Here is a 24,052-nt window from a genome sequence, read left to right as displayed (position 1 = left end):
CAGAGCTGACCCCCCCGAGAGAAACAGAACTCCAAATTAACATTTGGTCTGTAAATTCTATGCTGGCAAACGTTCAGAGGAAAAAAAAAAAAAAAAAACGGATGCCTCTTTTGCCTTTCCCATGTCCAAATTGGAAACATTTTAACGCCACATAGTGGGGACAGCTCTGTACGCCAAATAGGCCAATAAGCACCATAGGGAAAACGTTGTGATACCAACCTTGAAACAATGGAAGAATCCTCCAAACTGAAACTGGACCTAAGCTAGCAAATTGTCCCAGTGAACACTCCAGAAAGAACAAGGGTAAACCAGCCAGTGCGAGCATGATCGCATAAGGTATCAAGAAGGCACCTGAAACATGCAAAATAGAACCAAAGCGCCATTATGTCACGAAACCTCGATGACCGTTTGACAACCAACATAACACTCTGAAAGCATTCTGATACAGTGGGTCCTGTATCGGTCCTGACGGGGTTTAGTCCCCAGATTTACTACTCTCTGTGAGAGAGTAGTTGATGCTCTAAACCTTGACCTCCTCATCTGCGAAATGGGAGTCCAGTGTTACCTAAAGACGCTGCTGGGGTCATTAAAAACAATAGCCTAAAGGGGCACCTGGGTGGCTCCGGGGGTTGAGCATCCACACTTCTTGATTTCTGCTCAGGTCATGATGTCACTGCTGGGGATCGAGCCCCTCTGCCCCTCCCCGCCCCCCCCCCCCCCAGCTTGCTCTCTCTATCTCTAAAAATAAAAATAAATAAAAATAAAAAACTATAGCCTATAAGAAGCGATCCAGAGGAGGTGAATGATCACAGGCTTTGGAGCCAGAAACACCTTGGTTTATACCCTGACTCCACCATGTGCTAGTTATGAGACCTGGGGCAATTTACCTAACCTCCGGACCTTGGGTTCCTCATATATGGGGAGGACAAGAGTAACTCATCAGTATGTGGCAAGGGTTCGGTTACAGAGCCTATGTGAAAACACTTGGCAAGATGGCACACACATCGTAGATGTTCAAAGTTAGTTTCCCTCCTTTGTCCTTTCTAAATAAGTAGTCTATTTTTTTTTTTTAAGACTTTGGGTGCAAAGATTCTGAAGGTTTGAGGTCTACTCATAGTTAACTTTTCTATTTTATTCTTATTTCTTTTAATGTTCATTCATTTTCGAGGGGGAGAGAGAGAGAGAGAGAGAGAGAATGAGCAGGGGAGGGCCGGAGAGAGGGGGACAGAGGATCAGAAGCAGGCTCAGAACTGTCAGCACGGAGCCCAACGTGAGGCTCGAACAGACAAACTGTGGGATCGTGAACTGAGCCAAAGTTGGATGCTCAACCGACTGAGCCACCCAGAAGCCCCAACTTTTTTATTTTATACAGACTAAATCTCCTACCGTTAGAGTATCCAGATCCCTTTTGGCACTGTAAGTTAAAACTTTTATTATTTTAGGGGCGCCTGGGGGGCTCAGTCGGTTGAGCGGCCGACTTCGGCTCGGGTCATGATCTCGTGGTCGGTGAGTTCGAGCCCCGCGTCGGGCTCTGTGCTGACGGCTCAGAGCCTGGAGCCTGCTTCGGATTCTGTGTCTCCCTCTCTCTCTGCCCCTCCCCCACTCACGCTCTGTCTCTCTGTCTCAAAAATAAACATTAAAAAAATTTTTTTAAATAAATAAAATAAAACTTTTATTATTTTACTTTTTTTCTGCCCACACTTGGGGCATAATGTTGCTCATTTGAACGTTTGCCAGATTGTAGGCTGAAGCAGGGACAAAGTATCAAATTTATTGATCAAGCACTCTAGAAGTCTTAACAAAGTTTAATAAGAAAACATGGGGAGCAGTGAATAAAAAAATTGGTTTTTGAATTATGTACGTTTCATGCACCCATGTTACACTGTTTTCCTCATGTATCTTTCATATTACGATATTGTAACATCATACCTGGGGATTACATTTTCCCAACCCTCAAAATTTATTCTATTAAAAATAATGAGACAATAAAATACTTGTTATGTACAAGTCACTAGTCACTAGAACATAGAGACAAATATGTTTTTATAGATGTTGCAATGCACATGGCATCATTACTATGACTAATAGAAGTTTAAGTCCCACCAATGATAAATATAAAGAGAAGTAATACAAAATATCCCTGTCCAAATACAATAATATGGTAAATTTTACTAGCCCGTTATATTTTTTTCAAAAAAAAAAAAAGGATTATTTTCCTCAGTGGTATATATAGCTTTTTACTTATTATATTATTTTTTTTATTAATAACAACCACAACTGGTAAATTATGAATAAAATACAGTGGCCACAAATTGTTAACGCTGCTGACCTAGACCCTACGGTCGTATGATACTTCTTTTTCATAAACTGGTAAGAAGAATCTACAGATAACAATGAGTCGAGATTTTAGCAACGGTTTTCCAAACCTGACCATATTTAAAACTCTGATCATTAATACTTGACAAATCTGAATTTCCTGTTCCTCTCCTACCCTTGGACAGAAGAGCATATACACTAATAGCATTTGGGGGCCTACGTTTAAAACTCTCTATTTGACCTTGTTTAACATAGTTCCTGGAAATGCATGGCAACTACTGGGTTTATATATGACATCAAGTCACAGGGAATTTCTGAACCTAGGGATAATCTGAACCTGAACACCAGAGGCTAGACGGGAGTCTGCACGCTCTTCACTACGTGTGACCTGAGGACTTAGACGCCAAAATGATTGTATTCCTAACTCATTTTCAAGTTCAAACTTAGACCAAGCCCATGACTAAACAACGTAGGCTCCAGAGAGGGGAGTTTATGCCATGAACACTTGAAGTGTTTGATAAACAGACCTTGCTTCTTGAGGCTCCAAAGGCCCATATGAATGTTCTAATGCAACCAATGAACAAGGAATATGAGATTGAAACATCACCACACAAAATCCTATTATACCAAGAAAAATAATTATAGTGGCACAGTTTCACTGGTTCCCAATTATGAAATCTAAGGGCATGGAACCTCTACACTTCTAATAGAACCTGTAATTACAAGTAAATAAAATATGGTGTAAGTGAAAAGTTGTTTCGACATTACTAGAGAATTGTGCAATTCATTTTGTTTCCCTCTGTGTGTCACCTCAGAGTTATTTTATTCTCTTGGTTCTGATTGAGCCTTCCCTAATGATCTATAGGTGTAAACAGTATCATTTGGCAGAAATTGAACATCTGGTCTTGAACTAAATTCTCATTGCATTTTGGAAGGATCTTCTACATGGCCCATCCAGTCTGGAATACATGTAACTGAATATTGCAGCTTAAGATACTAAACCTTTATTTTTTAATCAACTCCTTCCACACTCGTGCTTCCAGAATGGAATGCCTTACGCTATTCAAGCAAACAGTGTATTTGAACTTCGCTTTAGAATGAGAATTCCCCGCCTTTCGTCTACATTCAGCCTTACATTAAGCCAGACAAATTTAAATCAGAAACTCAGAAGTTGCCACCTGCCCAACTTGAGCTAGCAACTCGTAGTCTGATGATGAATGAAGTATGCTTACTCCCCATCTTCCCACTAACTCAAACTATCACCTGCCTTTCCTCAGTTCTCAAAATAGCCTCAGAGGCCACACAGCACCCCATTTAAGCCAGAAGGGAAAGAGGTTGGGGGGTGGGGGTGAGAAATACCTCCGCCATTGTTGTAGGTCAAATAGGGAAACCTCCACACGTTTCCCAGGCCCACTGCATATCCAACCATAGATAGAAGATAATCCGATTTTTTGGACCAGTTACCACGGTCCTGATTCTCATCATTTTCACCAACATGGAAATTCTCAGATGAAGCTGTCACTTTCTGGTAGAAGAGACGATATCAAGAGTTTGTCTTTATGCTATTAAAAGTCCACAGAAGCATAATTACACACACACACACACACACACACACACACACACTCAAAGACAGACAGACAGACAGACAGACAGACAGAGGATGAACCCAGAAAGCCACAGCCGAGGGAAACACTTTTCAAAGGTTGAGGACATTTCTGCTAATGGCTGTTTTTACTTCACAACATTTACCTCTTAAAATGAAAAAAAAAAAAAAACAACCTCTTTAGGTGGAGATGTTTACTCCTTTTGGGGGTAAGGTCATCCAAATGTTGATGGAAAGGTTACACGGGGTACCCAGCATGAAGGGCAAAAGAAGGTGGACGAATCAATAAGGTTTCAAATACAAAAGGCTTAAAGATGAATTAGGTAAAATGAACACCCTGGAGATTGCATGGGATCTTTGAGAAGAAGGATGCAATTTAGCTTCCACTAAAACAGACAAACGAAAAGAATTTACAGACTCTCTTTCCCATGAGCTGATAGTTTGGGATGTTTGGAGTTAAGGGAAGTTTAACTTCTCTCCTTGTCTTGGAGAGTAAAATCAGTGCTTTTCTGAAAGCCCCAGTATAATATTCCTAGACAAAGTCTCCCAACCTGTTAGCTGCTCTAGGGTATAGAAGTTTCCTCAGGTCAGATAAGGACAGTGCATTTCCTCATTTCCCTCCAGCGTATGGACACAGTCCGGAGAGGGACAGAAAACAGGATTCTGTGGGCGTGCCCAAAGCACAGGTTGAGGTGATCCTAAGTCTTCTGGCGACCCCAGTAAGACCTGTTCTATTTTTCCCGTACTCTATGGGGACATCTCAGGCACACTTGAAGGCAGTTGAAGAGAAACGTGGAGAATAAGGAACAGCCACAGACGGCAAATACAGGGACTGCTTCCCCTGAAGTTTTTCCTTCCCCGGCCCCCCCCCACACCTCCCGCCGCTTCCAGACTCCTACCTCCTTCCCTCTGCACTTGAAGAAGCTCGGGCACTTCGACTTGTCCATGGTTGACTCACTCCCTCTGCTCGCTCCACCTCGTCTCGCAGTGCGGCTACCCGTTGCTACCTGCCTGAGCGAGCCACCTTGCCCAGGGGTGGGACCATTTATGGAGGGAGCTCTCCCCTCCCCTTTCAGGGCGCCCTGTCGTGTCAATTACCGGAAGGGACCAAAGTGAGGCTCTGGTTTTTCCCCAGGTAAGCTGGCGTGTAGCAATCCCCTGCCCTGGCCCGGGGAAAGGGCTGGGCTGTGAGCGAGCGGCGGAGCAGGGAGCAGCCTGAGCCCAAGTGACTGACAGCCTTTGACTCAGAGCCCAGCAGGTGCCTTCGCAATCTCACCTCCTTTCCCGGGTTCCCTGCTTCCTCCTAGCCTCCTCTCTTAGTCTGGTCTCTGTCCCCATGCCACATGCTGATCTCCACTGATTGATTGATCTCCAAGATTCTTCTGAACAGACCATATCGTCGTGGGCCCTGGGATTTCTCAAAGTTTTCCCCTCACTACAAAGCACTCGATCTCCTGGGGCAAACGCTGCTCCCGGAGGCAAAGGCTCCTGAATTGGGCACCTTGAAAAGCAGCCACCTGAGATAAGATTACTCAGCTGGCTCTGCCTGAAAAGAGCAACCTGGAGCCGAAGTCTCGGGGACCTTTCTCAGCCTTCGGGACAGCGTTGCCCTTTACAGCGATGGCTTTGTGTAGTATTTCAAAGAGGCCAAACAAAAACAAATTATCGAGCAGGTTTCTGGGAAATTCTAGCCCCAACAAAGGACTCCACTCTGCAAGAGTAGGGCCTTAGAAAGTAAACTATGAGGAAGCATCCCAGCTTGGCCAGGGAGGAAAAGAATTATATAGTGCTGTTCACCAGCGTGGCACCTCGTCATCAAAACGCGCAGAGTATTTCATCGGACTCGGGTTACAAGATGGTGGCAGTTGCATGGAACAGTGTGAATCGGTGCCCTCAGAGGAACCAGCAGAGGGTCAGATTCTGTACGGTGTGTGCGGCTCCTTTGTTCTTTGTCCTCCGTTGACCGACATGAACTTCCCATTTGCAGCAGAAATAAATATACCCTGAGGAATCTGGGCAGGTAAAGCAGAGGAAAGCTCACGAGGGAAGCGAGAAGGTAGTAATGAGAAGCCATCAATGAATTCCACCTGACTTTGTCTTGAACATGGCACAGGCTGGTGTGTGTGTGTGTGTGTGTGTGTGCGTGCGCGCGCGTGCACACGCGTGTACGCACACCTATTAGTATTATATACTACCTATTATAGGCACGCTACTAGGTGCGACCTAAAGGCTAAAATGAAGGGATTATTCTCCCGTCTCACATATAGAAGAGAGGAGAGGAAAAGGGACGTATAACCCTCTCTGTAAAAGGATGAACTGGAAGGCAAATCTAATAGCATTTCCCAAACGATCAACATCTCGTAGAAATTAAAGGCACCCGGCAAGGGACAATGAAACAGATGGCGACTGTGGGAAGAGTCCCCATAATGGGGATATCGAGGCAGGAGTAGGGGGGGATGCAGAGGAAGTAGCCCCCAATTCTCCCTGCCTCTTATGCAGTAGAGGAGCTTCTAACGACAGTTTAGAGCATCAAGGCATAAACTTTAAAATAGAAGGTATTTAAAAAAAAGGGGGGGGCGACTGGGTGGCTCAGATTCTGTCTCGATCTCTCTCTCTGTCCGTCCCCCACTCGCTCTCTCTCTCTCTCTCAAAAATAAACATTACAATGAAATAAAATAAAATAAAGTATTTTAGGGGCACCTGGGTAGCTCAGTCGGTTAAGTGTCTGACCTCGTCATGATCTCACAGTTCGTGAGTTTGAGCCCCGCCTCGGGCTCTGTGCTGACAGCTCAGAGCCTGGAACCTGCTTCGGATTCTGTGTGTCCCTCTCTCTCTGCCCCTCCCCCACTCGTGCTCTCTCTCTTTCTCTCTCTCTCTCTCTCTCTCTCACGCACACACACACACAAATAAATAAAACAAACATCACAAAAATAAAACAGAAGGTATTTTGGAGAATGTATCGTTTGTTTTTTGCTTGTTTGTTTGGGGGAAATGTTTCCGTTCTCGTGCATCTCTTGCCATCCACCGCCCCAGACTGTTAAGCTTGTGTGTCCTTTCCTGTGCGTGCGCATACATGTTGCTTCACATCTCTGTGCCTTTGCTCATGCTACTTCTCCTTCTGGAAATTCCCGCCCTCCTCATTTGGCTAACTACTACTCATCCTTTGAGACTCTGCTTAGATATCAGTTCCTCCAGATCTTTCCACAATGGTTGCACCTCTGTTACGGCGGACCGGGTTTGGGTGCCCTCTCGGTAGGCCTATGCTACCTACCGTATACTCTGTTTACGCTGTGTGGAATTATTTGCCTACAGCCTTTGAGACTGCCACTTCTCTGAGGAAGGTCGAAGAACCTGTCTTAATCATCCCTGTATTCCCAACACCTAGCACAAAACCTGACACAGACAGGCAACTCAGTAGATGCTTACTAGAACATTTGACTCAGGGAGGCCACGGAATAACTCCGTGAGAGCGTGAAATATCGGGACTGCATTTCCTTTTCTTTGGATTCTGCTTTATGAACTGATAAGTTGTGTTTACGATTTTTTTTTATTCGAGCATTCATGGGAGAATATGGAAAGACTCTGTTCATTGATAGGAAAATAAGAAAGAGGGTTGGAGAGAGAAAGGGTGGCCATTTATGTGCCTTGAGATCTAGGCCAAAGCCATGATCTAGTAGGCAATAGTAAAGTGATTGTTAACTTGCAAATGACACAGAGTACACTCTACTTTAGTTGTGCAAAACACCTCAAAATTATACTTAACTGTCTCCATGCACCGAGGTGTGCAATGCTGGACTTGTAACTGTGGGTCATCCCTTCCAAGGATACCCACACTGCGGCCACGAACTTGTTAACCTTAAAAAAAAGAAAAACAGCATTGGCAGCAATTTTTTGTAAATTTTTTTTAACTTTAATTTATTTTTGAGAGACAGAGACAGAGTGTGAGTGAGGGAGGGCCAGAGAGAGGGGGAAACACCAAATCCGAAGCAGGCTCCAGGCTCCGAGCTGTCATCACAGAGCCCGACGCGGGGCTTGAACCCACGAACCCTGAGATCATGACCTGAGCTGAAGTCAGGCGCTCAACTGACTGAACTGCCCAGGCGCCCCGAGAGCAATTGAAAGATTTATTTAGTAAGTCACCAGCAACTAAAGATCATCTTATAACTGATTTGTCCAGGAAAAAAAAAAAAATTAAATAAAAACCAGTCCAGTAGTTATGACTAAGACTCAATTTATGTCATTATTCATGGAAGTCCCTTCAATATTGTTTTTCGTCACGGAGAACAAAGGAGACTCATTACCTAAAGCCTTCTTCTAGCTATCTGGATGTGAAAAATCCGCACTGCTCACAAGGCCTTTGAACGATCTCACCAACCCAATGCCTTATTGAGCAACCACACATTGAACTTCACCAGCTGAAAGTCGGAGAAAAGGAACCCTACCAGTCTATTGACGGCAAAAAGAAATAAAGCTAGGGGCGCCTGGGTGGCGCAGTCGGTTAAGCGTCCGACTTCAGCCAGGTCACGATCTCGCGGTCCGTGAGTTCGAGCCCCGCGTCGGGCTCTGGGCTGAGGGCTCAGAGCCTGGAGCCTGTTTCCGATTCTGTGTCTCCCTCTCTCTCTGCCCCTCCCCCGTTCATGCTCTGTCTCTCTCTGTCCCAAAAATAAATAAACGTTGAAAAAAAAATTAAAAAAAATTAAAAAAAAAAAAGAAATAAAGCTGTATTTTTAAAAATCCTATCATAGTAAATGCGTGCACATGAGTTATCCCTTTAAAGTCTACAGTTTCAGACATTTCAGACCACGTCATTAAAAAATCAGACGCTATCCGTCGTCGAAACAAATTAATAAATAATTAATAACTTAACTTCTTTGAAAAGGGTCTTTTCAATTCTAGGAAGCAAGACTTACTTAGGAAAGACAATTGGACAGACGTCCTTGCTGCCAGCCAAGGGGATAATGATTCTCGAGCTGGAAAAACCAGTGGAGGGACAGAGAAAATACGCATTCTGTTCCTACAAAATATTAGAGGGTACCGTGCCAGAGGACCTTGAAAGGAAACAACAGCTCTTATGTGTAATTTCCTATGAGTGCTTTCTTTTTTTAATGTTTATTTATAATTGAGAGAGAGGGACGGAGCACGAGCGGGGGAGGGGCAGAGAGAGAGAGGGCGACCCAGAATCCGAAACAGGCTCCAGGCTCTGCGCCGTCAGCACAGAGCCCGACGTGGGGCTCGAACTCACGGACCGCGAGATCGTGCCCTGAGCCGAAGTTGTGCTGACAGCTCAGAGCCTGGGGCCTGCTTCGGATTCTGGGTCTTCCTCTCTCTCTCTCTCTGCTCCTCCCCTGCTCTCTCCCTCTCAAAAATAAATGAAGATTGAAAAAAAGAAGGTCCTTGTCAAAGTTACACAGCTACTAAGTCACAGGTCTGATATTTGAACCCAGACTCCCCGACTCTGATGTCTGTGCTCCCAAACGACCTTACCCCAGGAGCACGACCACTAGATGTTAGACGATGCTTTATCCGTGGGGCTCCTGCCACGTCAGATGACGTAGAGCGGTCCACAGAGAAGGAAACTTTTTAACGCCATCTTCGGTAAGATTGAATGAGCTTTTCCCGTATGGCCTCCTGGAAAGAGAAGTCTGACTTAGACACTGGTGACGCCTTCCCAAGTGAGTCTCACATTGTCAATTTGCACGAGTCACCATCGGGACACTTGCATTCAACTGATTCACAGTGAGGCTAATCAGTTCTGAGTGTTCAGGGCTGAGGGCTGGATTTCAGTAGCTGGAACTTCGAGACAAAGAAAGACATTCAATGCTCTCGCTGTCACAAACACACAGGATTTGGAGCCTAGGGAACCAATGCCGCTTTTTAAAAAGATGTATCTTTAGGGGCGCCTGGGTGGCTCAGTCGGTTGAGCGTCCGACTTCGGCTCAGGTCAGGATCTCGCGGTCCGTGAGTTCGAGCCCTGCGTCAGGCTCTGTGCTGACAGCTCAGAGCCCCGACCCTGTTTCGGATTCTGTGTCTCCCTCTCTCTCTGACCCTCCCCCGTTCATGCTCTGTCTCAAAAATAAATCAACATTAAAAAAAAAAAAAAAGATGTATCTTTACCCAAACCAATCCTTAATGTAAGAGATACGTGAATCAAACTAGGCAATAGAGCTAATGTGAATTGTTTTAATTTTAATATTCTCATTTTTTACGATGTATTCATTCTTTCTATCACCCTGAAACATTGACTGTAGCCGCCAGAGGTACTCTTTAAATTGTTAGCAACCGTGAACAAACATTTTAATTTGAGCCACTTCTCTGCTACTATTGTAATGAAGCGTTAAAGGCGAGAAATATTTAGGCTTGCTCTCAGTTTGCATTTACAAGGATAAACTGTATTATTACAATAATAAACTGTGCTATAACTCTTACACATGCAGGCCCTTTATAAAAAGATCCAGGTGCCTGATCTTTTGCTTTCCCACGTAAGGAAATCGTTCCCTTCATTTAAGCCACGGAACAATTCCTCTTGTTAACTTCTTAAATAAAAGCAACCCTTAAAAAAAAAATAAAAATCACTTCACGGGGCGCCTGGGTGGCTCAGCCTGTTAAGCGGCCGATCTGGGCTCACGTCACCATCTCGTCGTTCCCGAGTTCGAGCCCAGACTTGGGCTCTGTGCTAACAGCTCAGAAGCTGGAGCCTGCTTCGGATTCTGTGTCTCCCTCTCTGCTCCTCCCCCCTCTCGCGCTCCGTCTCTGTCTCTTAAAAATAAACGTTAAAAAAAATTAAAAATAAATAAACAAACACTAAAAAAATCATTTTAAAAAGCGACGTGCGATAGAACGTCTCATATGTGAACAACATAATGCTATTCTCTCCCTCCCTCGCCAACACAGTGATGTTCTAGCTTCTTTTGCTAAAACTGACATCTGGAGAGTCAGCTGAGGTCCTCCTCGTCTCTGCACTCTCTTTTATTTTTGTAAATGTGTATGTATTTATTTTTCGAGCGAGACAGAGAGCAAGCCGCTGAGGGGCAGAGAGAGAGAGAGAGAGAGGGAGAGAGCAATCCCAAGCAGGCTCAGAGCTTTTAGCGCAGAGCCCGATGCGGGGCTCGAGCTCACGGACTGTGAGATCGTGACCAGAGCCCCAAACCCAGAGTCAGCCGCTGAACTGACTGAGCCACGCAGGCGTCCCTGTGCACGCTCTTTTATTGATGAATAGCATGGCAACTGATCTGTTTGTGTTGTATTACCGTCCGATAATACCGCCACTAACAACGTCACCGCCTCTAAGAATAACAACAATAACCACCTACAACGGTAATAATATCAGCTACCCCGTGTTTGAGCAGCTGCCATACGCCATGCACTTTGCGAACGCGCTTTTCAATCTTTGTAACAACTCTACCCAACAGGTGCTACTCTCATCCCCACTGTTACTATAGATTCATAAACGGGCACAGAGGGGTGAAATCACTTGTCCACGGTCGCGGAGCCGGGAAACGCCAGTTCTGTTAACCAAATCCGAGCTGTCCCCCACCGATCCTTCTTTGAGGCTTCTCCTTCCCACCGCAGCCTTTCTTGATTGTTCTCCAACTTCTTTCTCTCTTCCCAGCGTTCCACCCTTTTGCTGTTTCTTTCTGTGACTGCGTCCTTCACCCTTTCTCACGCCTAACCCAGTCCTTCATATAACTCATATTCTCACTCTTGGCAGTCTCCCTCCCTGGACCCCTCCCCTCTCAGGCAGTCTCTCTTTAAAACACAAACAAAGGTTCATCAGTATTCATCACCAGCCTGAAGAGACGACACCTTAACACCTGCCAGGTATCCCACCTCTCCAAGCTGGGGATCTCTTTTGGGAGACCGCTGAAGAGAGGAGGGGTGACTCAGTGCATAAGCCAATTGGATCAGTTCCACGGGCTTAACCTACTTTCAGAGACCAGTTTATGCAACCAGGCCCCTGCCGATACCAAGGGAGGAAGGGCTGGGAGATAAAATGGAGGCTGGCTCTATCGACAGTATTCTTACAGTTATTAACATCAGGGCGCAGCAACCGGCCCCTGGCGGTCAGGATTTCAGGTCGCCCACGACCCTATGTTGTTGGGAATGCGGTTGTTTTGGGGCTTACGAGCGGTGATACACCTGTTTCGTAATTACCCAACACCAGCCAGTGCCTCCGTGTGGGTTACGGACTGACTCACTTGTTTAGAGCTTTTGTGTCTAGAAATGAAGACAGCTATATGATTAAGACTTACTGGGAAATATCATTGAAAAGTGCAGAAAAAATGAAAACACAACCTCTTACGTCATGCTTTTCCCCGAAATCATTTTACCAATTTGAGCTGCTCATGCCAGTGAGGTGTATCGGGTGAAGTAGGTACTATGCGTATTAGCCTTCTTTTTCTTTCTCTTTTTTGTCTTATTTTTCTATACGGTTAACCGAAAAACTCTCGCGTTGTAGTTTCAGAACATCGTGCTGCAAAAAAAAAAAAAAAAAAAAAAAAAAAAAAAATTCTGTGAAAATTCTAGAAACAATGGCAACATCTCCTGATAGAGATACTAAATCCTATTACCGTTCTGACTAACATATCCTTTAAGACATAGAAAACATAATCATATTGCTATCCAGTTTATTGAACAGTGTTGGGTAAACACGTAGCTTTTTTTTCCCCCCCGATGACTCCCTTGAACCACGGTGTGTTGAATCTCCATTTCCGGAACCTTAGAAACACCTCAGGAGTAAAACCGTCCCCATTTACAGGTGACATGGTATCATATATAAAAAACCCTAAAGACTCCCCCTCAGAATTGTTAGAACTAATAAAACACTTCAGTGCAGTTGCAGGATAAACAAATCCATATCCAAAACTCTGTGGCTTTCCTGTATGCTGATGACATCCTACCGGAAAGAGAAGCTAAGAAAAAGTTCCCAGGTACAATTGCCTCCAAGAGAATAAAATACCTAGGGATAAATGCAATCAAGGATAGACAAGTTCTGTACACTGAAAACTATAAGACGTTGATTAAAAAAAAAAATTGAAGGGGCGCCTGGGTGGCTCGGTCGGTTAAGCGTCCGACTTCGGCTCAGGTCATGATCTCACGGTCCGTGAGTTCAAGCCCCGCGTCGGGCTCTGTGCTGACAGCTCGGAGCCTGGAGCCTGTTTCAGATTCTGTGTCTCCCTCTCTCTCTGCCCCTCCCCTGTTCATGCTCTGTCTCTCTCTGTCTCAAAAATAAATAAACGTTAAAAAAAAAATAAAAAAAAAATTGAAGAAGATACAAACGGAAAGATATTTCCCAGTTATGGATGAGAAGAATGAATATTGCCAAAATCTCCATGCTACCCGAAATCATCTACAGATTTAGTGCAATCCTTGTCAAAATTCCAATGGCATTTTTTCACAGAAAGAGAACAAAAAATTCTAGAATTTGTGGGGGAACCGCACAAGACCCTGAATAGCCAAAGTCATCTTGAGAATGAAAAACAAAGCGAGAGGCACCACAACCCCTGATTTCGACTATATAAGAAAGCTATAGTAATCAAAATACTATGGTATTGATATAAAAATAAACACAGATCGATGCAACAGAATAGAAAGTCCAGAAATAAACCCGTGCATAAGTGGTCAACTGATTTATGACAAAGGAGGCAAGAATATGTGATGGGGGCAGAAAACGGTCCCTCCAGTACGCAGTGCTGGGAAAACTGGGCAACCACACGCAAAAGAATGAAACTGGACCACTAACTTATATCACACACGAAAATTAACTCAAAATAGATTGAAGACTTGAATATAAGACCCAAAACCAGAAAACTCCAAGGAAAAAACATAAGTGGTAAGCTGCTTGACATCGGTCTTGGTAATGACAGTTGAGACCTCACATCAAAAGCAAACAAAAGAGGGGCACCTGGGTGGCTCAGTCGGTTGAGCGTCCAACTTCAGCTCAGGTCATGATCTCACGGTTCTTGGGTTTGAGCCTCCTCATCGGGCTGTCTGCTGACAGCTTGCTCAGAACCTGAAGCCTGCTTCGGAGTCTGTGCCTTCTTCTCTCTCTGCCCCTCTCCCACTCGCTCTCTCTCTCTCTCTGTCTCTCAAAAATAAATAAATGTTTAGAAAAAATTTTTTGAAAAAGCAAAGCAAAGAAAAGCGAAATAAACAAGTGGGACTACATCAGACTAAAATGCCTCTGCACAGCAAAGGAACCCATCAACAAAGCAAAGACACACCATACTGACAGGGAGAAGATACCTGCAAATCATATATCTGTTAAGGGGTTAATATCCAACATATATAAAGAGCTCCTACAACTCAATAACCAACCAACCAACAATCAAACAGTCCAATTTACAAATGGACAGAAAACCTAGATAGGCATTTTTCCACAGAAGACATACAGATGACTAACACCTGATTAGATGCTCAACATCACTAATCATCAGGGCAACGCAAATCACAACCGAAGTGAGATGTCACCTCACACCTATTAGAATGGCTATTGTCAAAAAGGCAAGAAATAAGTGTTGGCAAAGATGTGGAGACAAGAGAACCTGTTGCACTATTTGGTGGAAATGTAAAGTGATGCCACTTTGGAAAGCAGTGTGGAGTTTATTCAAAAAATAAAGATAAAAGCAAAACTATCAATTTCACTTTTGGATCTGTATCCACAGAAATCAAAAACTAACTCAAAAAGATATCTGTACCCTCATGTTCACTGTGGCATTATTTATAGTCACCAAGATTTGGCAACAATCTTGTGGACAAATGGATAATGAAAGTCTGGTATATATATATATATATACTTCTGTGTATATATGTCTATATATGCAATGGAATATTATTCATCCATAAAAAGAATGAGATTGTGGGGTTAATGGGTGGCCCAGTCAGTGAGGCACCTGCCTCTTGGTTTCAGCCCAGGTCATGATCTCAGGTTCAGGAGTTCAAGCCCCACATCGGGCTCTGCGCTGACAGCACGGAGCCTGCTTGGGATTCTCTGTCTCCCTCTCTCTCTGCCGCTCCCCTCACCGCTCTGTACCTCTCTCGAAAAAAAAATAAAGAAAACCAAAGAAACATTTCAAAAAAATAAAATTGTGCCATTTGCCGCAAATGGACACGGATAGGCCTTGAAGACATCATGCTAAGTGAAGTAAGTCAGACAGAGAAAAAGAAATGCTATATGACATCATGATGTCACTTATATGTGGGACTTACGAAGCAAGCTCCTAGATTCAGAGAACAGATTGGAGGCCGCTAGAAGTTGGGAGGTGGAGGGGGTAGACATAAAGGGTGAAGGGAGTCCAAAGGTACAAATGTCCAGGTATAAAATTAATAATTCACGGGATATAATATATAGCACGGTGACTATAGTTAATAATACAGAATTGCATGTTTGAAAGTTGCGCAGAGGATAAATCTTAAAAGTTCCTGGCACAGAAAACTTTAACTATGTGTGGTGACCGACATTAACTAGACTTACAGCGGTCATCATTTGGGAATCTATACAAATATCGAAGCGTTATATTGTACACCTGAAACTAACGTGCTGTGTGTCAATTATGGCTCAAAACAAAACAAAACAAAACAAAACAAAACAAAAAAAGCAAAGGACACACGAGGAAAAAATCCCCGACTCCTCAGGCACATATCACAGCTCTTTGGTCACTTTAATACTTTGGTATTAAAAATTCCACCTAGTCCAACCCATTTTAATGCTCCAACTCATAGGGCATCTGGGTGGCTCAGTCGGTTAAGCGACCGACTTCGGCTCAGGTCATGATCGCGCAGTTTGTGGGTTCGAGCCCCGTGTCAGGCTCTGTGCTGACAGCTCAGAGCCTGGAGCCTGCTTTGGATTCTGGGTCTCCCTCTCTCTCTGCTCCTTCCCTGCGCATGGCTCTGTCTCTCAAAAATAAATAAATGTTAACTTTTTTTTTTTTTAACTGCAATTCACTGCCAATTTCTTCTTCATCTTCTTTCTCCCCTCAGGAACAGCCAGACTTCAGCTTCAGGGACTTATTCCTCCCCTCTCTTTTCAGAGTCCCTTTCTCCCCTGCAGGGTTGGAGATGGGAAGAGCTCCTGGTATACTCTGTATTTAGCTGTCACCGCTTCCTTCACTATGAACGGCCTCCCGTGATCATGCTCTGTCTCTCTCTCTCTCTCTCAATAGTAAAGCAACATTAAAAACTTTTTTTAAAAAAAAGAAGAAAGGGGTCTTATTGTGGTGATCACTTCACAATATATGCAAATATTAAATCATTACATTGGACACATGAAACAAACATGCTATATGTCAATTACATCTGAATTAAAAAAAAAAAAAAGAAATCCAAAGAAAAGGGGAAAACTATACCACTTCATACATACAGCTTTATACACATAATTTCTCAAAGGTCCCCTATGCGAGGGGCAGATCCAGGAACCGGCTCTGGTTCCCTGATTCCCAGGCCCCTGCCAGTTGCTGGAGCCCCCCCCCCCCCCCCCCCCCCCCCCCTCTAACACTGACTTCAGAGGCTCTGCCTTATTCTTGCAGCCAGACTGACACGAAGACTCTCGGGCAGAGTTGGTCCAAGATAGAGCAGCCTTACTCAGGATTTCATCTTGCTGACGAAAGCCAAGTTCTGGTAAAGAAAGGGTTACCGACTGCGTCCACTACCCTGGGTGCTGTGGGCAAGCTTGCATAATTGAGCTTGGGGTCTTTTCTCACGAGGGTATCAGGGAGTTGAAGGAGACAATGAGCCGTCAATTGTGAACACAGATTTAAGCGCTCAGATGATAGGAATAGCTGGGGAGAGTTTCACGGGGGGGCTAAGGATAAGGCTTGACGGCCAGGATTAGTGCTTACGGGACAAGAGAACTGTAATCAGGCAAGAAGGGGCATAAAGCAGGTCTGACTAGAGCACAAGATTTTGTGTTGGGGAGGGAGAGTGGAAGAAGTGGTTGGTTCAATTCAGTAGAATTGTCAGACCGCAAAATGCGTGGAGGCACCTTGTCTTGTCCACCCGTGTGTCGGGAGGCCTGGAGCGTAACAGGCTCCATGAATATTTAGTGCTTGCTGAGCCAGTAAAGATCCTTGAATCTGGATTCCATCCTGTAGGTAAGAGGGAGCCTTCAGCGTTTTCCACTTGAGCGTTTTCCAAAGTGCCTTGAGAATTAGTTCAAGTTTCATTTTGTATCCAACCTTCACCATGCTGCACCTCTAGCCTACGGAAGGATATCTCCAAGTGAAGAAGGGCAAACCGCCAGTCCCTGCCCACGAAATAAGGCTGAGGAGTGACCAAAATAGTGTTCGTTTTTATTTCTTTGGCTGTCATCAGAATAGAAGGTCTGATGATATTTGTGTCACTTCCTGTGGTTTGAAAACGCAGATTCACATTCATTTGCGTAGTTGATAGGACTGTAAATTTGCCCAAACTTCTGAAAGGCAGTTTGGCAACACGTATCAAACGTTTGAAGAATGTTCATATACTTTGACTCGGTATTTCTTAATTCTAGAAATGGAGCCCAAGGAAACAGAGACGTAAACAAAAATTGAGCATAATTGAGAAAAACTAATAGCACACTGAGTACCTAAACGTTTGTGAATGTTCAAGTAAATTTCATACTATTCAACCAAGAAAATGTCTGTCGTAGAATAACGACATACAAAAACGTAAACATATCCACAAAATAGATTGGAATAAGTCTGGAAAAAATAATGCTAAAATATTGGAGGGTGTTTGCTCCAGGCGGCGAGATTATTAATAACTTATATTCCAAGTTATCATGGGTATTTTTTATAATCAGAGAAAAACCACGCTTGCTGAGTTTATTTCATAATCTATCTTTGATTTTGTCTTCTCGTACCTACTGCAGAGGCAAAACGGAGAAATGGAAGTAACAATAAATTCAGTGCAGTTTAGTTCTGAACATACCAGTGGGTCTTTAGGGACTTTGCCTGACTACCCTAAACCCATTCCCAGAGTAAACCTGCAAATCCCTCCCTTACCTTCGCTTTCTTGCCCCAATATGGCTGCCCATGCAAATAACCAAAAAAAAAAAAAAAAAAAAAAAAAAATCTTTTAAAGAAAAACAAAAAAACACAGTTCAATTCAGATGGTTCTCTGCTCTGTGAGGTCGCAGCGAGGAAAGAGAGTGGCGTGTGTAGCTCTAAGCCTGGGATTCTCTTTGAAACTCTAGCCTAAACCTCCATTCTTCTGCTGCCGGTCCTTAAAGTTGGTCTAAAATTTGGGTTTTTTGAAAGTTTATTTATTTATTTTTGAGAGAGAGAGAGAGAAAGCATGAGCATGAGCAGGGGAGGGGCAGAGAGAGAGAGGGAGACACAGAATCCGAAGCAGGCTCCAAGCTCCGAGCTGTCAGCACAGGGCCCAACGTGGGGCTCGAACTCAGGAACGGTGAGATCATGACCTGAGCCGAAGTCGGATGCTTAACCGACTGAGCCACCAGGCGCCCCTAAAATTTGCTTTAAAAAATGAAGGAAATAGAATATAGAAGTTTTGACACTGTTTACTATACTCCGCCCCCCCCCCCCGGCGTTGCAGTAATTATGAATCTCAGGAAATAGGGCTACAAGTCTCACACGGGCAGTTCCCTGCTTGGGGACTTTCTGCCGCCATCATCCAAAACAATGCCTGCGTAGCAGCCGGAGAGAGTGGTTCTTTTCTGAACTCCGTGCCCTATGGCCCACAGTCTTTCCCCTTTCTTTCCCCCTTATCTCCACCCTCGGGGCCACATCTACTGCTCACACATGCTCAGTCAGCCCCCTGAACTGCACAACTACATACAGAGCTTGGCAATTTGAAGCTATCGACTATACGCAGCTTCGGTCAATTGCAGGTACACAGGCCTATTATTTAAATTAGCTAGACACAGCTTACTTGTTAATTAGGCCCTTAAAGAGGCTGTTGCTCCAGATTTTTCTCCAAGGTTGGACAGCTCACACATTTGGCCCTCTTCTTTCCTGACAGACCAGCAGGCCCACCCCTCAGGGTTGAGGTAAAATTGCACCATCGTTAAATACACCAAAACTGTACCGCAGATAGTATTTAGTGTACCCACTGATTGTAAAAGGGATATTTTTGTTTAAGAAAATCACAGAATAAGAAAAGTATAGAGTAAAACAAAAATTATCTATAATACCTCCACCCAGATGAAACCACTGTTGTTCGATCGTACGCTTTATATATCTGTAAATGTCTATGCGTCTATATGTATGTATAAACAACAAAATCAGTTTGCTATTATTTAAAAAAGTTTTAGGGCCAGTTTGGGCACCTCGTATTTTATTTTGAGCATTTTTTTGTTAACATCTTTTTTTTTTAATTTTTTTTTAATGTTTACCCATTTTTGAGAGAGAGAGAGATCATGAGCAGGGGAGGGGCAGAAAGAGAGGGAGACACTGAATCCAAAGCAGTTTCCAGGCTCTGAGCTGTCAGCACAGAGCCCGACCTGGGGCTCAAACCCACGAACCTTGAGATCATGACCTGAGCCAAAGTCAGACGCTTAACCCACCGAGCCACCCAGGCGCCCCTGTTAACATCTTTTAAAACGGCTCCATCAACTGATGAATGGATAAAGAAATCGTGGTTTATATACACAGTGGAGTACTACGTGGCAATAAGAAAGAATGAAATCTGGCCTTTTGTAGCAACGTGGATGGAACCGGAGAGTGTGATGCTAAGTGAAATAAGTCATAGAGAGAAAGACAGATAGCTTGTGTTTTCACTCTTATGTGGATCCTGAGAAACTTAACAGAAGTCCATGGGGGAGGGAAAGAAAAAAAAAAGAGGTTAGAGAGGGAGGGAGGCAAAGCATAAGAGACTCTTAAAAACTGAGAACAAACTGAGGGTGGATGGGGGGTGGGAGGGAGGGGAGGGTGGGTGATGGGCATGGAGGAGGGCACCTGTTGGGATGAGCACTGGGTGTTGTATGGAAACCAAGTTGACAATAAATTTCATATTAAAAAATAATAATAATAAAAAGCAAAATGGCTCCATAGCCTCCTATCACATGGGTTCGGCAATTTATTTGACCTGTTCTCGGTGATTTATAATTTTTCAAGTTTTCATTGCTATAAATGATGTTTGGGTAAGCATCTGTGTCTAAATACATTGTTAAGGATTATTTCCTCAGGATAGATTCTTAGAAGGGTGATTCGAAATCAATGGAATGGTTGCTTCCAGGTTTAAAGCCGTATTCCCAAATTACCGTCACGACGTGCGCCAATTCACATTATCCCCAGATGTGCCAGGGTCACCCTATTTATTTGCATCCCTCATTTACCACCACAAAACAGAAAGATTCTCTGTGGATCTCGATGGACCTTTATAGACGGAGACCTTTTGATATGGCCACGGAGCCCAAGTAGTGGTTGTGTTATCGGACGTCTCTTAGTTACGTTTCTCGGTCAATCCCACTTAACATCCGAACTCTCACCAGAATGTAGTAAAAGTTACAGGACGAAAATGTCCATGGGAAAATCTTCACCAGCTGCCAGTTGTGATTTCAGACCTGACACCATGGCTGGAGCTGTCTCCACTTCACCACTACTCTTCGTCCTCCCCCTAGTACCCCATACTACATGCGGTTCCATTTCCAGCCCAAACGTCCTACCATGGGCTGTTACAACCCCGGGAACATTCTGAAGACGAATCAATAAGTGATTGCGGAGCACATTAGAAGTCTAAATACAGCCACCTAATAGCACAGCACAGCCATGTAAAGTACATGACCTTAAAACCACCGTAAGATGGAATGACTTAAACCCAGTGGCTGCAACTGTAAGGTCATCTATGAGTCTATCCGGAGATGTTCACTTACTTATTTTATGTTACTTGCAAAGAAGATTTATCCTCAGACAGCCTTACTGTAACTCTTGCTGATGTCTTAAGAGTTCCACATAAATATCTGGGGGCAGAATTTGAGTATCTGTACATCATGGATTAAGTTACTAAATATGAGGTCAGAACTAGTTTGATGTATGAATCAACTTCTTTCAGAGCATCTCTGTCTTTCCACTTCCCTTAAAAGGCGCGGTTGGCTTTTCATGTGTCTGTTTCTTGTTTCTTTGAATAAATTGTTAACCACTTGTATGAGAATCCTATAAACGTTTGGGAAACAGTCTTTGAGACGATTCTTTCTGTCCACAGGAGCCATGTTGAATACATTCAAGTTGTTGGAATTTATGAGATAGCAGCCTAGTCACAGAACAGGTATTGTCCTAGATCACCTCATGCAACAAGCCTTGTAAGGCGATTTGTGATTATCTCTACCTAGTAGATGACACAAGGAAGCCCTCACCCAAGTCATGACCATCAAAAATGTCTTTAGATGCTGGCAAATGTGCCTGGTGGGGGAGTAGTGCACAAAAGCTCCCCCAGTTGAGAACTACCGCTCTCAGGAATGTTTCATAACTTCTTTGTAGTGAGGTTTCCATTTCTACTTTCCACTTAAAGCTTGAGGTTAGGGTGAAGAAGGGAGACATGGCTTTTGAGAGGAAAACCTTCGAGTTGGACAGAGGCTGCTAAGAGCAGTAGGGTATATGTAAACTGATACAAGCTTAACCTCTCCCCTACTGCATTGTTTTAACCTTTGTTGTAGGTTTTTTAAGTTTTTTTGTAGGGGTTTTTTTTTGGGGGGGGGGGGGTATTTGTTTGTTTGTTTTTTTAAGTGGGCTCCACACCAAGCATGGGGCTTGAACGCACAACCCTGAGATCAAGAGTCGCATGCTCTACAGACTGAGCCATCCAGGTGCCCTCCCCTAGTGGATTGTTTTAAGGAAGAATCAAGAAAGGTGTATTTGCACTATGAGATAGCACATATTTAGGGGAAATACATCAGAAAGGTTGAGAATTTCCTGTGTATAACAAAATGGATCTTTATGTGAATTCTAGCTCTGCCACATACTGGCTGAGTGACTTTGGACAAATTTCTTAAGCATTCTGTCTGCCAGTTTCCTCATTTGGAAAAGGGGAACAATGATATAGTACTTGTTTCACTGACTTATTGTGATGATTCAATAATAGAATGTAAATAAAGTGCTCATCAGGGCAAAAAAAAAAAGAAAAGCACTTCAAAAAGGTAACTCCCTTTATGTAAACAACAAAGGAAAACTCTTGGAAAGCTGTTTGGCTAGTTTTTTTCCACCTTGACATTATGATTTGGGAAACTCAAAAACAACAGCAACAACAACCACAAAGTGGTACTGTATCTATTTTTATGAGCTAATCCATAGAAATTTTCCTGAACAATCTTTCTAATAATCTTCCTGTCTAGATGGAATTCAACTTTCTGATTTGTAACAGGGAAGCGATTCCTTGAATTTTAAATCCTTGCATGGTTATTAGAAACTAGGCCAGGACAATTGGTGGAGAGCAGGGAAGCTGCCCACAGGACCTGTAATTCACATGCACCCATGCACCCGGAACTAGAGAGTTCCAGCTGCGATGGAACCTCTACAGGGATTATCCAAAACTTGTAAAGTGAGAGGCAGTGCAACAGGGGGTGGCTGGATTTGGGCCAATAAAATCATGTTAAACCTGTTTGGTTTGGGGCGCCTGGGTGGCGCAGTCGGTTAAGCGTCCGACTTCAGCCAGGTCACGATCTCGCGGTCCGGGAGTTCGAGCCCCGCGTCGGGCTCTGGGCTGATGGCTCAGCCTGGAACCTGTTTCCGATGCTGTGTCTCCCTCTCTCTCTGCCCCTCCCCCGTTCATGCTCTGTCTCTCTCTGTCCCAAAAATAAATAAACGTTGAAAAAAAAAATTAAAAAAAAAAAAAAAAACCTGTTTGGTTCACGTGCGACTGAATTGGCCTGTGACAAAACACACAATTATGAGGCCAAAAGTTTGATCTTTTCTGTATCACTCAGAAAAACCCACCAGTTGAACGGAAAGCATGGAAAGTTCAAGCTCATGTACCTCCCTGCTTAAATCACAACAAATTTAACATGGAAGCTTCAACTACAGAGTAGTTTGAACGGTAAAGAAAGACATTGGTTTCCATGTACATAGAGATTGAGCAGTCAAAAGCTCTGTTAAAAACATCTCCTGTATTGTTCAGCCCCTCCCTTTTTGTTCTCTTTCTTCGAGGCACAAAGTCTAAGATCCCTGGAGGGCCATGAGAAAAATGAGGAAAATGTTCCGGTTTTGTCTCAGCCTCCTTAAATCGCCCTTACGTTTCAGTGTCAATGTTAACTCAGCCAAATAACTCAGTGCTTCAAGAAAGAAAAGTGTTGTTTGTACTGGCGGAGAAGATCTCTACTGAGCTCTTGTTGATTGAGGTAATGATTACACCTAAGGGGAATCTGAGAGATTTCTCTAGCATTTGCCTCTCTTGCCAGCCTGACTTAAATCTGTCCCATTTCAATGTGTAGTATAGATTCCCTTGGTTTCCTCAAGATCTGAACTAAGCCTTCAGGAAGTCCATATGTTTCTTTCTACGTTACTCCCACCTCCGAGAAATAAAAGTCCAAAGCATGAAATCAAATTCATCAGTGATCCCACCCACCAAAATGTAATATTTTGGCACATCCATAAAATTTAAATCTTTTTTCTGCGGAGATGTGTACAGTAAAGCCTTGGTTTGTGAGCATAGCTCGTTCCGGAAACATGCTTGTGATCCAAAGCACTCGTACATCAAAGCGAATGTCCAAAACCATTGGCTCGGTTGTGATCGTGTGACGTTCGGCGTTACGTACGACTCGTGTCGCAAGACATCATTCGTTTATCAAGTTAAAATTGATTAGAAATGTTTGCTCGTCTTGAGGAACACTCGCAGAACAAGTTACTCACAATCCAAGGTCTACTGTATTTTAAACAAATGATTGCTTGGTATATTTTTTAGCAGGTGTTTTTCCTTACTTATTATCTTACACGTGAATATGTGTATACATACATGTGTAAATATAATAGAAGTGCTATGTATGTACACACAACATACTGATAAAGAAATGAACAAATTGTAAGTATATGGTTGGACGATTTTTCACAAAGTGAACATGCCCCATGTAATCATCACCCAAGTCAAGAAGTATTACTGGCTTCCCTGTGCTTTGAGCTTTCTTCCAACCACACCACCCATGCCAAAAGTAAAACACTACCCTTATTTCTCTCACCGTCCAACTACTTTTGTTTCTGAACTTTGTACAAA

The 24,052-nt window shown here is 43.6% G+C and overlaps 1 protein-coding gene across 1 annotated transcript in view; it reads right to left on the bottom strand.

Annotated features, from left to right (window-relative positions):
- Positions 1-4,908, bottom strand: part of SLC6A14 (solute carrier family 6 member 14) — a 25,931-nt gene extending 21,023 nt beyond the window's left edge. Inside the window, exons 1-3 of the mRNA XM_040467973.1 lie at positions 4,819-4,908; positions 3,676-3,841; positions 220-351 (exon numbers count right to left, since the gene is read on the bottom strand). Coding sequence (XP_040323907.1) covers positions 220-351; positions 3,676-3,841; positions 4,819-4,866 — 346 coding nt within the window. The 5' untranslated portion in view covers positions 4,867-4,908. The remainder of the gene's footprint in view (positions 1-219; positions 352-3,675; positions 3,842-4,818) is intronic.
- Positions 4,909-24,052: the final 19,144 nt, after the last annotated feature.

This window comes from Herpailurus yagouaroundi, unplaced genomic scaffold (assembly GCF_014898765.1).
Source record: "Herpailurus yagouaroundi ecotype Mexico unplaced genomic scaffold, PumYag 67641, whole genome shotgun sequence".
Classification (NCBI taxonomy): domain Eukaryota; kingdom Metazoa; phylum Chordata; class Mammalia; order Carnivora; family Felidae; genus Herpailurus; species Herpailurus yagouaroundi.
The sequence above is the reverse complement of the archived record's forward strand: the minus strand, read 5'-3'. Positions and strand labels throughout refer to the sequence as shown.